Consider the following 13,059-nt stretch of genomic DNA (forward strand, 5'->3'; position numbering starts at 1 on the left):
GGACAGTTGCTTTCTTCATTGAATAATCTAAATAATTAATACGAAGTGGTGTTTTGTGGTTAATGATCGCATTAAGTTAGTCGGAAGATATTCGCGAGTGTTATTATATCGGATAATTCAATCAACAAAGTGTATCTGCCTATTTTCGCTTCGTGGCAGGAAGCCGCTTCATAACTCGAAAGTTTATGCGGACTTTTGAGTTAATTCGTTTGGGGTTCGGAGTAGGAGTCTACTCCGAGGGTGGGGGCTTAGGTTTCATCATCATCACCTTTCATCATTTCATTAATCATCAAGAAAAAAAATACGTAAGACATGGCTGTATGGGCATAGTTCCCTTTGCCTTACCCTTCGGGGAAAACCAAAACAAAAAAAAAATGAGATTTTCGTTCAGGAATTAAAAAAAATACTGTCAAAATTGACAAACATTTCGTGTGATACAAATGTAATATTATTGCATATATTGTTTTCATTGTGAATTTACACGAGGACACGAATAAAATATCATAATCAAATATTTTAAACATCACTTAGTATCCCGGAAAGTGTCACTATGGAGAAAAGTGGTAAACGACGATATTCTTCGGACTCTGATAGTGCTGAAGAGACACGGCGTAAAGATTTAAAAGAACGCGATGAGTTTGCAAACCGGCTGAAGAAACGAGATGAGAATAAGGTAAAGAAGGTGACTGAGACATCTAGTAAACGCTCCTATGAAGAAGCTGCGAAACGCTTAAAGCTGGAATCCGAAGATCGAGATAAAATCCTGCCCAAGCTTCGAGTCCAATCCCGTAGGAAGTATTTAGAGAAGAGAAAGGACGATAAGGTTATAGAATTAGAGGCTGACATAGCTGACGATGAATACCTGTTTGATGAAAGCATGTAAGTAGTGACCTTTCTAACCTAAAATACACAGTAAAAATAAATAAACATGAACACACACTGTATAAATATACAGTATACTATTTACAAGATATTATATTGCCATTTGTCACTGTAACTGTTACATATTTGTTTCAGCTTAACTGAGAGAGAGAAAAAAGAAAGAGAACACAAGAAAACATTGTTAAAATTAGCAAAAGAACATGAAAGGGCTCGAGAACTTGAAAATGTACAAAGATATCACATGCCACAAGATTTGGGAAAAGGTGAAAAGGGTAAGTCAAGATTATAATATGTTGTGCAATATACAACTTGTAGAACTGTATAAAGTTGATATCAATAACTTTTATTGTTTCAGGAGAATATATTGAAGTTGATGATAATGAAAAGTTGCCTAATTCTGAACAGAGGAAATGGGAGCAGGAGCAAATCAAATCAGCCTTTTTTACATTTGGGGCAAAAGATGCAAAAGCACAAGATGAATATGAGTTACTACTGGATGAACAAATTGACTTTATTCAAGCCCTACAGTTGGATGGGACAAAGGAAAAAAAAGAAGAGGCTGAAAAGTCTGAATATCAAAAAATGCGCATGACAATTGAAGAGACAAAAAAATCACTTCCTGTATTTCCATTTAGGGACTCCCTAATAGAATCAATAAAGAAATTCCAAATACTGATTGTGGAAGGAGAAACAGGGTCTGGTAAAACCACACAAATACCACAATATCTCCATGAAGCAGGATTTACTAAAGATGGCAAAAAAATTGGTTGCACACAACCAAGAAGAGTAGCTGCAATGTCAGTAGCTGCTAGAGTTGCACAAGAAATGAATGTCAAATTGGGCAATGAGGTTGGATACAGTATAAGATTTGAAGACTGCACATCTGATAGAACAGTTATTAAATATATGACAGACGGCACATTACACAGAGAATTCCTGTCAGAACCTGATCTAGCTTCTTACAGTGTTATGATCATTGACGAGGCTCATGAACGTACACTACATACTGATATCTTATTTGGTCTGGTTAAAGATATAACCAGATTTAGGCCCGATCTTAAGTTGCTTATATCTAGTGCAACACTTGATGCAGAAAAGTTTTCAAAATTCTTTGATGATGCTCCAATTTTTAGGATTCCAGGCAGAAGATTCCCTGTAGACATTTATTATACCAAAGCACCAGAGGCTGACTATGTTGATGCCTGTGTTGTATCAGTGTTACAAATACATGCTACTCAGCCACTTGGAGACATCCTTGTATTTCTCACAGGCCAAGAAGAAATTGAGACTTGTGTGGAAATGTTGCAAGAAAGGACCAAAAGAATTGGTAAAAAATTGAGGGAACTTGTAATTTTACCTGTGTATGCAAACTTGCCTAGTGATATGCAGGCAAAAATATTTGAACCAACTCCTGAAGGAGCTCGAAAAGTTGTGTTAGCTACAAATATTGCTGAGACTTCATTGACAATAGATAATATTATTTATGTCATTGATCCAGGTTTTGCCAAACAAAACAACTTTAATTCTAAAACAGGAATGGAAAGTCTAATGGTAGTGCCCATTTCCAAAGCTTCTGCAAACCAAAGAGCAGGCAGAGCTGGACGTGTCGCCCCTGGGAAATGTTTCAGGCTCTACACTGCCTGGGCATATAAGTATGAGCTGGAAGACAACACTGTTCCAGAAATTCAACGAATTAATTTAGGAAATGCTGTGCTCACTTTGAAAGCTTTGGGAATAAATGATCTTATCCATTTTGACTTCTTAGATCCTCCACCACATGAAACATTAGTTCTGGCGTTAGAGCAGCTCTATGCTCTAGGTGCTCTTAATCATCATGGTGAACTGACTAAAGCAGGTAGAAGAATGGCTGAATTTCCAACTGATCCTATGCTAGCTAAAATGCTGTTAGCTAGTGAAAAGTATGTTGAAATTTTTATTACAAATTTACTTTTGTTTTCTGCATTTATTTTTTATTTTATTACACAAGTGTTACATAATAATCTTCACATCTAATTATATTTTCTTATTTTCAGGTACAAATGTTCAGAAGAAATTGTAACAATTGCAGCCATGTTATCTGTGAACAGTTCCGTATTCTACCGGCCTAAAGATAAAATAATACATGCAGACACTGCCAGGAAAAACTTCTTCCATCCCCGTGGAGACCACTTGACTTTAATGAATGTTTACAATCAATGGCTTGGTTCAGATTATTCAGTGCAGTGGTGTTATGAGAACTTTGTGCAGTATAGGTCTATGAAAAGAGCAAGGGATGTTCGGGAGCAGCTAGCTGGTTTGATGGAGAGAGTCGAAATAGATATGGTTTCAAGCATATCTGATGACACCAACATTCGAAAAGCTATTACTGCTGGTTATTTCTACCACATCGCCAAATTTTCAAAAGGTGGACACTATAAAACTGTAAAACACAATCAAGTAAGTAAATTCTATAACTAATTCATTAGTAAAAATTTTTTCATGCTTAGATTGATGAGTTTCATGACTTGTTTTAACCCAAGCCATGCATGTATGTCTCAGTGGTTTACTATATGAAATGAATAATATATTTTTCTATGTATCAAACTAATAATTTTCCTTTGTTTCAGACTGTCATGATTCACCCTAACAGTGCTTTGTTTGAAGAGTTGCCTCGCTGGGTGATATATCATGAGCTTGTATTCACTTCAAAAGAGTTTATGCGGCAGGTTACAGAAATAGAAAGCAAATGGTTATTAGAAGTGGCTCCACATTATTACAAATCGAAAGAATTGGAAGATTCCACTAACAAGAAAATGCCTAAAACTGTGGGCAAATCTGCAAATAGTTAATAGAAAATAAACTCAACAGAATTTTATTTTTTATTGCATCTTCTAATTACGACTAAGCGGAGCAATCACAATTGATATTATTTACATTATCTTATCAGAAATCCGAAACCCTTCCCTTTCTTTCCCAGTCCCCATATCTTGTTGGCTCTGGTCCTCTTGGACCATTCACCTCCCCTGTATGAGGATTTCTATTGTCAGGCCATGGAGGCAGGGGATCCTCCTTTACAGTCGGCGGCGTAAGTGGTTGTTCACCAAGGTCACCAATAGGCGTCGTTTCTCTCAATTTTTTTCTAAATTCAGCTAATCGTTTAGATTCTTTTGGTTTTTCTTCAAGACCTTCTGGTTTCGTCGTTTGAGAATATTTGCATATTTTTAATACATTTACTGACGATCCTGATAAAAATACAACACAAATTATTAACAACAAAAACTTGAATAAACAAATATTATGTTTAAAATTTATCATCTCACCTAAATTGTAAATTTCTATTGTATTTCTAATCATATTAAGACGCATCATTTTTACGCTTTTGAAATTAATAATAGTGCCATAAATTCCATTTACACTTTTTTACGTGACGTTTTAGCGTCAATTTACGTTCAGAAACTTAACTGTCAATGTCACAGACCAAGTAGAGATGCTACGTCAATGTCAACTTTTCAACAACTTTTGCTTTTGCCTAGTTAAACAGCCCCATTCACAGTCCGATCATCCGATGCCAACCCGACAGGAGACGACTTCGCCCAGCCAGCCAGCAGGTAGGGATCTAATCCTATCCTATAAAATGGTAACACTATAATTCTCAGTTTGACTATGGTTGAATCATATGATCAATGGTCGACTGATATCCTTCTACTATTGTTGGATTTGGGGAGTGATAGGTAGGGATCGAAGGTAGAATAATTTTGGATAAAATCCTTGTTATTCGACGAAGGAAAGTTTATCAAGATGAAGGGATGGATATTTAACATCGACGCGGGATATTTGGAGGGGTTGTGCCGTGGATTTAAGTGTGGCATCCTCAAGCAATCCGATTACCTGAACTTGGTGCAATGTGAAACACTGGAAGGTTTGTGTTTATTTCCTTATTTCTACAATGCTTTTATAATAATTGAAGAACGTTTATTTTGTGACAGTGAAGATATTAAATAAGTCGCAGTTTTTGAAATTCATTGTTAACTTTGATAAATATCCTGGGTGGGCGATATTTGTTTGCAGATTTGAAGCTTCACCTACAGGGCACTGACTATGGCACCTTTCTCGCTAACGAACCGAGCCCTCTCTCTGTGGCGACAATCGATGACAAACTCCGAGAAAAACTCGTCATTGAGTACACCTACCTCAGGAACCATTCTGTAGCTCCACTGAGTACCTTCCTGGACTTCATAACATACAGCTACATGATTGACAACATCATTCTGCTGATCACTGGTACTTTGCACCAGAGACCAATTTCTGAGCTGATTCCCAAATGCCACCCCCTGGGATCATTTGAACAGATGGAAGCTATTCATGTGGCTTCTACACCTGCTGAGCTATACAATGCTGTCCTTGTGGATACACCCTTGGCCCCATTCTTTGTGGACTGCATCAGCGAGCAGGATCTTGATGAAATGAATATTGAGATCATCCGTAACACTCTCTACAAAGCCTATCTGGAGGCTTTCTATGAATTCTGCAAGGAGATTGGTGGCACCACTGCTGATGTCATGTGTGAAATTTTGGCTGTAAGTATCTTTAACGATTTATTTTTCTTGAAAAGATAAAGAGAAATAAACTACATTTTGTATATAAATTGTTATAATATTGTCACATGACTAATAGTTAAAATATTTTTATTTAGTTTGAAGCTGACCGTCGTGCTATCATCATTACCATCAACTCCTTTGGAACTGAACTGTCTAAGGATGACCGTGCTAAACTGTACCCTCGTTGCGGTAAACTGAACCCTGATGGACTGGCTGCACTGGCTCGTGCAGATGATTATGAACAAGTAAAGGCAGTTGCAGAATATTATGCTGAATACTCAGCCCTCTTTGAAGGTGCTGGAAGCAATGTTGGTGATAAGACTTTGGAAGACAAGTTCTTTGAATATGAGGTATAATTAAAAATGTTATCTTTCTGAAAGACACATTTAATTTTCACGTAATACCCATATATTCAAATTTGTTTTTTGTTCCAGGTGCGTTTGAATGTCCATGCATTCTTGCAACAATTCCATTTTGGTGTGTTCTACGCTTACCTGAAGTTGAAGGAGCAAGAATGCCGAAACATTGTATGGATCAGTGAGTGTGTATCGCAGAAGCACCGTGCAAAAATCGACAACTACATTCCCATTTTCTAAAACTGTGTAGCTTGAATTTATAAAAAGAATAATTCCGATTTGTACATTAGACCTTGTGTAAAGGCACTAGTGCTTGTTAAACTCGCATTAAGTTGTTAAAACAGGCTACTGCATATAGCCCTGTATGTATTCATAATATCTACATTATACTATGACGTAGAAATAAGTTAAGAATACACATCAGGTTTTATTCTGAAAAGACAACAGCTGTATATCATTGTTATTGTAGATAATGTTACTTTGCCCTATCTTTTGACAAGTTTGTTAACAGTATTAAGAGAATAATAATAAAAATATATTTTATTTGATCATCCAAAAGTAATAAATTATTTATTGCAGTCTGTGTCACAATCAGATTTATTAATCATGTAAAAAATATCAAAAATTTAATTGCTGTACTATGCTTTAATATTATATAGATTTATGAGATTTATGTAAATGTGACTTGCTTAAATCATTGTAATTATAAAGTAAAACGAAAATGGATTACCAGTTTTAAAAATAATAATTAACATGATTTAAATGTTATTTTAGTGTCCTTTGCACTTAAATCAGAAAATCTATGTTGATCCTGGATAATTCCATCATGTCTATTTTTCCATTAAATTAAAAATATAATTCCAACAGGGAGGTGTTACTAAGAATTATAATAGCATTCTTATTATAGATTGTTCAACTGTATAAATACTTGTATTAGTTCAATATTAAATTATCTGTTTAAAAATTGTCTTTTATTGAACAAGTGGGGAGAATATTGAAACTGTTATTATTATCAATAATTATTTATTTACTAACTTTGATTTGAAATTGCATTATTTTCTTTGCTATTAATTTGTTCTTGTATGATGTTGGTAATGGGGCCCTCATATAAAAGTTTTTGTTTTGATGGTTTAAGTACTAGCAAACTTGAATGATTAGTCCAAAACTTATCCTTCAACATATCATCATGTACATCTACAATCACTGTCTTCTGCAAACTATCAACAGAAATAGTTTTTTTCAGTAATAATGTTCCTCTCTTGAACATTTCTGCTTCATTATTATAGTTAATATTAAACTCCTTGAATAATATTTCATTTTTATCTGCTGACACTGTGCCACAGAGCCGCTTTTCTGCCTGAAAAATAAAGAGAACAATATTTTTATACAAAGCAGAGCCAAGTTCTCTGAAGGCAATGCATCACATTTGGTATTGAAATACTTTAAGTTCTTGATACACACCTGGGTGGGGCTAAGATTGGCTTTTAAAACAAGTGCCCAAAATGTAGTATTATATAAATTGTTGATGTGTACATCTGCTTGCCTCCATTTCATATAATCTATTAGATTTTCTTCTGTTGGATATAACACTACTCGACCATCAAAGGTTGGGGGATATTTCAACTTTTCATCTGGGAAAAATTTACTCCAATAGTAGACATAAGATGATGAAAATTTGCTATTGATAGTAGTTAACAGTTTGGCAGCTCTTCTCTTGTATAGTGTCATTTGCTTCTTGAATATAAAAGAATATTCATCACTTTGTCCAAATGCCATAAGGAGATCATTGAACTCTCGAAACACATTAAAAGCAGCATAATTCATCAAGTTTAGGGCTCTTACATCATTAGGTTTAACAAAGTTATGGTCATCTGAAAACTTATGAAAACACTTGCCATCGAGTCGCACAACTATCCATGTATTAGGGAGCAATGTATCATCCGATTCGAAATTTTTAACGTACTCGAAAGAACTTTTTGCCATTTTTTGTATTTTGTAATAAGTAATAGAATTTTGTGTTAAAATTTCACAATATCGTTTAAATTGCAATAATTTGCCCACGTTCGACATCCCTCCTCTCTTCTTTCACTTCATTTATTCGTTCATTCATTCATTCACCCTGCTGACTGCGGGAAACGATAATTCACGACCATGATAAAGCCCAACCGAGTATTGTACAACCAAATATTGCGTGACCAGTGACAGTGGCCAACTGATTTTGAAGGTTTATTAACAGTAGTGTAATGAATGTTCGGCGTCATGATATTTTGGACTAAATGTATTTTGACCAACCGTAACTTTGGAAAATAGTTTTTCCTACAAATGAAACGTCGGAGTAACGAAAAAAAAACGAATTGTTATTAAGTCAAACGAAACTTAGGCATTATGATAATACAAAATTGCCTACTGTACCTACACGGTAGCTAATTAAAACGACGCATAGCAATAGAGTTTTGTGTCTATGATACTGAGCCCTGATTGGCTGATAGAATAGGTGGCCGCCATCTTGGCTGCCAATTACCTGGGTGTACACTACAGGGATGTGCAATCCGTGTACGTACTGATAATTCGCAGCCAATATTTCCCGACCATGGATTGTACATGCACGTATTCCGTGTACATTCGTGGTCGTACATTACGTGGATGTAAAATATGATGGATGATGGATATAGTATATCTACTCAACCATCTATTTAGTTATCTCAGCAACTCAGACAAATTTAAACAACAGCGATATCCTACAGCGCAAGTAGTTCTTCTGGGAGACTTGAATGCCACCAAGAGGAGTTGCTCCCGTTCCAGAATATCGCATATGCTGAGAGAGAAGTGTATTCTTTTGCTCTATTGCTAATCTCTCACAGCTAGTGAATTGCTTTACAAAGAGTACCTGCACGGCAAAGCGGGCCATGCGCGGCGCAAATTACATCGAGAGTTTCAACCAACAGATGCAGCCAATGCTATCTACCGACGTGGTCGTCCTTGACACATTTCAGCGCCGTTGCCGTGCCGCGCGCGAGGTCTGATATTGACAGCCACACACCAAGTACCATGTATTGTTGGCACAGATTGTTGGTTGACATTCGCTCACGGCGCGGTTGTCATGCAGACCCTGCAAGTGATCATTGTCTGATGAAATTTATTCTATGAAATATATGTCTCTTATCTCCCCAAAGGATCTGCATGAGTACAGCAATACAACTATCAAGTCAACAGATCGGGATGAGATGCGGGTCTGCTGTGCATCTTACCCTAAGCATAAGGCATGCGTTCCTCAGAAGACCCGACTATCTGTGTTTGGTGGTTGTCATTTTGGGTATTACATATCAGGCAATGGAATAAATTACTAAATCCCGTTGATAACATTATCATCCAACAATAAAGTTCATCTCTGTTATAATACAGAGTGCACCAGTGCTAAAATGGAATACTACTTTAAGAGCCGGTATAGGGTACTTTCCACGGAATATAGATAGCGCTGTACAGATTTTCCCTTCATTTAACTTTGAAATTTCATGGATAACAGACATGTGCATTTTTAGTCTTTGTTTTTGGGTGTAAATGACGACTCTTTTTATTACATGATGTGCCTGGGACATCATGGGGACATCACATTGCATCTTCCAACCATTATTATTCTGATCAAAATAAAGAAAAGCAATATAAAAATTTTACCTTCCAATAAAATTTGTATTATGTTTCCTCCGACGTCAGAAGTCCATTTATGAGAGAGTGCCTCGTCCTCATACCGCATCGCGCCGCTAGATGTCGCTTCCCGTCTAGGAAAACCCTTGCCAAGCGCCCCCTGGTGGCCAAACGGGGTACTATCCCCCCCGCCCGAGCCACACAAGCCGCCATATTCTTACCTCATTGTTCGGCTCATAATGATGTTGAGGTCCACCAGGAAGACCTAACATGGACTTCGGACGTCGGAGGAAACATAATACAAATTTTATTGGAAGGTAAAATTTTTATATTATGTGTTCCGTTAGACGTCCGAAGTCCATTTATGAGAGACGTGTTTGTTATCTCCTGGTGGCTTGTGTGGAAAATAATAAAATGAAATACGCAACAATGTGATTACATGAAGTGTATATTGTATGTATACAAACAATAGGAAAACATTTCTGATAAGTGAATCAGCTTAATTTGATTAATTAAATTAATTAACACATCTACGAGGGCATAGAAAAATATTGGGATAAAGATTTCTCAGACACGCTATTATCTGTTTTAGATATGGGTTTCTTATAGAACTTCCTAAAGGTATATTCATGCCGCCAGTTGGCTTTCGCTAGAATTTCATTAACAGGGTAATTTTCTATCCAGTTTAACGACGATACTGCTGCTCTACAACTACCAGGGGACGCATGTATGCCAGCATCTTTCAGCAGGGTCCTAACCCAACCTCCTATGATGGCCGGTGAAGCTGGCTGATGAGGAGCTCTAGTTGTTAAAAATAAATTTGTGAAAGGACCTCTAATATTTTTTGTTATTTCTACTAACGCTTTCAGCCAGTAAACTGGGCTGATATTTTTATCAGGAGCGTGTAATAACGTCCACTTTGATTGTTGGTACGACGTTGAATCGGTTTTTGAGCCAAATGAGGGACACAGAGTAATAGAATCAGCATCGACTATAAAATGGTCTTGATCGCAATGTAACAATGACAGGTCATGTACTCTGCGTCCGGATGCTAGCAATAAGATCGTAGCTGTTCGTCTTGAAATATCAAACAGACTGTTATGTGGGTTTGTAGATCTTAAATGTCTAATAACTAGTCTTGCATCCCAAATGGGAACCTTGGGAGGTACAGGTCTGGCTAGAGAAATTGCTTTCAGAATATGCTTTACAATATTGCTACTAGAAATCTGTACATTGGAAACAGTCTCGCAGACAGATGCTATAGCTGACTTGTGAACAAGGATTGTACGGTATGCTAGATTTCCAGACAGAAATAATTGTGCCAAATATCTAGCCACTTGTAGTGGTTTTGGTAAGTGTGGAGTAACATTATTCTCACGACACCAGCTTGACCACCTAGCCCAAATTGGCGCATACGTTTTAAATGTCGAAGGTCTCCAACACGATAAAAGAAGGTTCTTTTCTTCCTGAGACCAGTTCTCGGTTAACGTATCCCACCCGAAATGAGCCAGGCTTCTAGTTCCAGGCTGTTGACTTGAGCTGGAGGATGGCCCGTTTTCGTATCTATCAGCGTGTCTTGAAGATTCTGTATTTTCATCGGCCGTGTCAACGCTCGGACCTTCAGGTCGGGTCGCCAAAACGGTTTCGTCCATTTCGGGGTTATCATTATGAAGTGTCCCGACGCCGCGTTGAGATGTTGAAGAACACGTGGGATTAGCCCCGGTGGAGGGAACAGCCAAGCAAGACTGTAATGCCAGGATTTGCTGAACGCGTTGTGATAGCAGGCGTTCGAGTCTGACAAGTCGCGCGTAACATAATTCGGAACGACGTGTGCTGTTCTTGAGGCAAATAAGTCGACGTCTGGAGTGCCCCAGCGATGGAATATTTTTGATGTCGCTTCCACTTGTAGGTGCCATTCGGAGCCTGCGCGATTGCGCGAGAGGTGGTCGGCTTCCGTGTTGTACAGCCCCGGAAGGTGGTGAGGGACCAGTACAACATTGAGGCTGTCCGCCAGAGCCAGTAGTTCCTTGGTCAATCTCAGCAACAGAGGGGACTTGGTTCCTCCCTCGTTCTTGATGTACGAGATCACCGTCCGGTTGTCGCTTTGTAGAATCACAGTCGAGTCTTCGAGAACTGCTGCTTTTTTCGAGAGGGCTGCGATCACTGCGTACATCTCTTTGGCGTTGCAGTGCCAAGTCTTTTGATGATTGTTCCAGGAGCCCTGAATCTCTTCGTTGTTGACTACAGCTCCCCATTTTATGTCTGAAGCATCTGTGGTCACGTAGTTTGTTGGAAATGCGTTTTGGTGTATCACTGTACTTTGACTGACATTCTCTAGCCACCACTCGAGTTCGTCTCGCACTTCGTCTAGATATGGAACTGCCTTCCGCGGTGTCTGGCGAAGTAGTCTGCTGTGGCGTTGCAACGTACGGCAATGCAACCTTCCCCGGAGGGTGATGAAGGTCGCAAAGTTGAGAAGCCCTAAGAGGCGTTGCGCCTGCTTGAGGGTCCAACTGCCGGCTGCGAGTCGAGTCATCAGGCTCTGGCGGATCTTGGTGATCTTGTCTGGGGGCAGGGACTTCGCATTTGTTCGTGTGTCCCAGTTGATGCCAAGGTACTCCATCTTTTGTACTGGATTCAGTATGGATTTGTCCAGATTGACGCACCAACCCAGACTGGTCAGGAAATTCACTGCGAAATGTGCTTGTGATCGCAGTACGTTCTGGTCTTGATGAGCAATGCAGTAGTCGTCCAGATATACTACTACCCGGATACCTTTGCCACGTAGTATTTCGGCTGTCCAATTCGTTACCGATGCAAACATTTTCGGTGCCGTCGCCAAGCCAAACGGTAAGCACGTCATCTGTAGCAGGCGGCCGTTGTAACTGACACGCAGAAACCGCCGGTGTTGTGGTCTTATTGGTATGTGATAGTAGGCCTGACTGATGTCTAATTTCACCATCCAATCGCCTGGTTGGAGGAAATTCGGCATTTGACGATGATGGAAAAGATAAAAGTGTTTGGTGTTCATGTATTGATTTAAACTTTTTAAGTTGAAGATCACACGGTTCTTTCCGTTGCTCTTTGATATTAGAAACAGTGGAGATATGAAGGATGGGGTTAATGGTGCGGGTTCTAAAACGCAATCCTGAATCATAATTTGAATCTCGGTTGACATCTCTTGAGAAACTGGGGTCTGAAATTGTGATATCACGTCTAAAGTTGGAAAAATTAAAGGCGGTGTCTGGTTGAATGGGATTCGAGCCCCGGTTATAATTTTGAGGATGGCTTTGGGTGGATTGTAGAGGACCCAGGCTTTCCGATAATGTCGTAGACAACCGCCTGAAAAGGTCACCGAGTCATTTTTGCTTTTTACCCGTTCTACGGGATCCCTTTGAATTCCGCCCCCCCTTTTTCTTTTCCTCGTCATGATATTTTCTGTCGTGGGAATTGCTTTTGTTATCAATTTGCTTTCGTTTAGCTGGTCGACCGTGAAATGTCTTTTCTTGATTAGATGTTGTAGGTACAGGAGATTTTGCGCGGGTAGGTTGAGATTTCGGCTTCTCTTTTTGTATTTTTTCTATACCTCCAATTTTTTGTAT

The 13,059-nt window shown here is 38.6% G+C and overlaps 4 protein-coding genes across 5 annotated transcripts; 2 read left to right on the forward strand and 2 right to left on the reverse strand.

Moving 5' to 3' along the window:
- Positions 1-400: 400 nt before the first annotated feature.
- LOC126369355 (pre-mRNA-splicing factor ATP-dependent RNA helicase DHX16) lies at positions 401-3,743 on the forward strand. The gene is made up of 5 exons (XM_050013707.1): positions 401-879; positions 1,018-1,154; positions 1,238-2,801; positions 2,916-3,318; positions 3,489-3,743. The coding sequence occupies exons 1-5, from the start codon at positions 551-553 to the stop codon at positions 3,708-3,710; spliced, it is 2,655 nt and encodes an 884-aa protein (XP_049869664.1). The 5' UTR covers positions 401-550; the 3' UTR covers positions 3,711-3,743.
- LOC126369922 (succinate dehydrogenase assembly factor 4, mitochondrial-like) lies at positions 3,718-4,329 on the reverse strand. The gene is made up of 2 exons (XM_050014517.1): positions 4,182-4,329; positions 3,718-4,103 (listed from the first exon to the last, which is right to left on the reverse strand). The coding sequence occupies exons 1-2, from the start codon at positions 4,228-4,230 to the stop codon at positions 3,805-3,807; spliced, it is 348 nt and encodes a 115-aa protein (XP_049870474.1). The 5' UTR covers positions 4,231-4,329; the 3' UTR covers positions 3,718-3,804.
- A 208-nt stretch (positions 4,330-4,537) lies between these two features.
- LOC126369616 (V-type proton ATPase subunit d) lies at positions 4,538-6,779 on the forward strand. The gene is made up of 4 exons (XM_050014123.1): positions 4,538-4,780; positions 4,930-5,438; positions 5,555-5,809; positions 5,894-6,779. The coding sequence occupies exons 1-4, from the start codon at positions 4,660-4,662 to the stop codon at positions 6,053-6,055; spliced, it is 1,047 nt and encodes a 348-aa protein (XP_049870080.1). The 5' UTR covers positions 4,538-4,659; the 3' UTR covers positions 6,056-6,779.
- Positions 6,227-7,908, reverse strand: LOC126369664 (probable tRNA(His) guanylyltransferase). 2 transcript variants are annotated; one of them, XM_050014231.1, is made up of 3 exons: positions 7,711-7,908; positions 7,277-7,446; positions 6,227-7,172 (listed from the first exon to the last, which is right to left on the reverse strand). In XM_050014231.1, exons 1-3 carry the CDS (start codon positions 7,883-7,885, stop codon positions 6,846-6,848), a joined length of 672 nt encoding a protein of 223 aa, XP_049870188.1. In that variant the 5' UTR covers positions 7,886-7,908; the 3' UTR covers positions 6,227-6,845. The 2 variants fall into 2 exon arrangements, with proteins under 2 accessions (XP_049870188.1, XP_049870180.1); XM_050014223.1 differs by having other exon boundaries at positions 7,277-7,908.
- Positions 7,909-13,059: the final 5,151 nt, after the last annotated feature.

The sequence above is a fragment of the Pectinophora gossypiella genome, chromosome 1 (genome assembly GCF_024362695.1).
Source record: "Pectinophora gossypiella chromosome 1, ilPecGoss1.1, whole genome shotgun sequence".
In the NCBI taxonomy this organism is placed as follows: domain Eukaryota; kingdom Metazoa; phylum Arthropoda; class Insecta; order Lepidoptera; family Gelechiidae; genus Pectinophora; species Pectinophora gossypiella.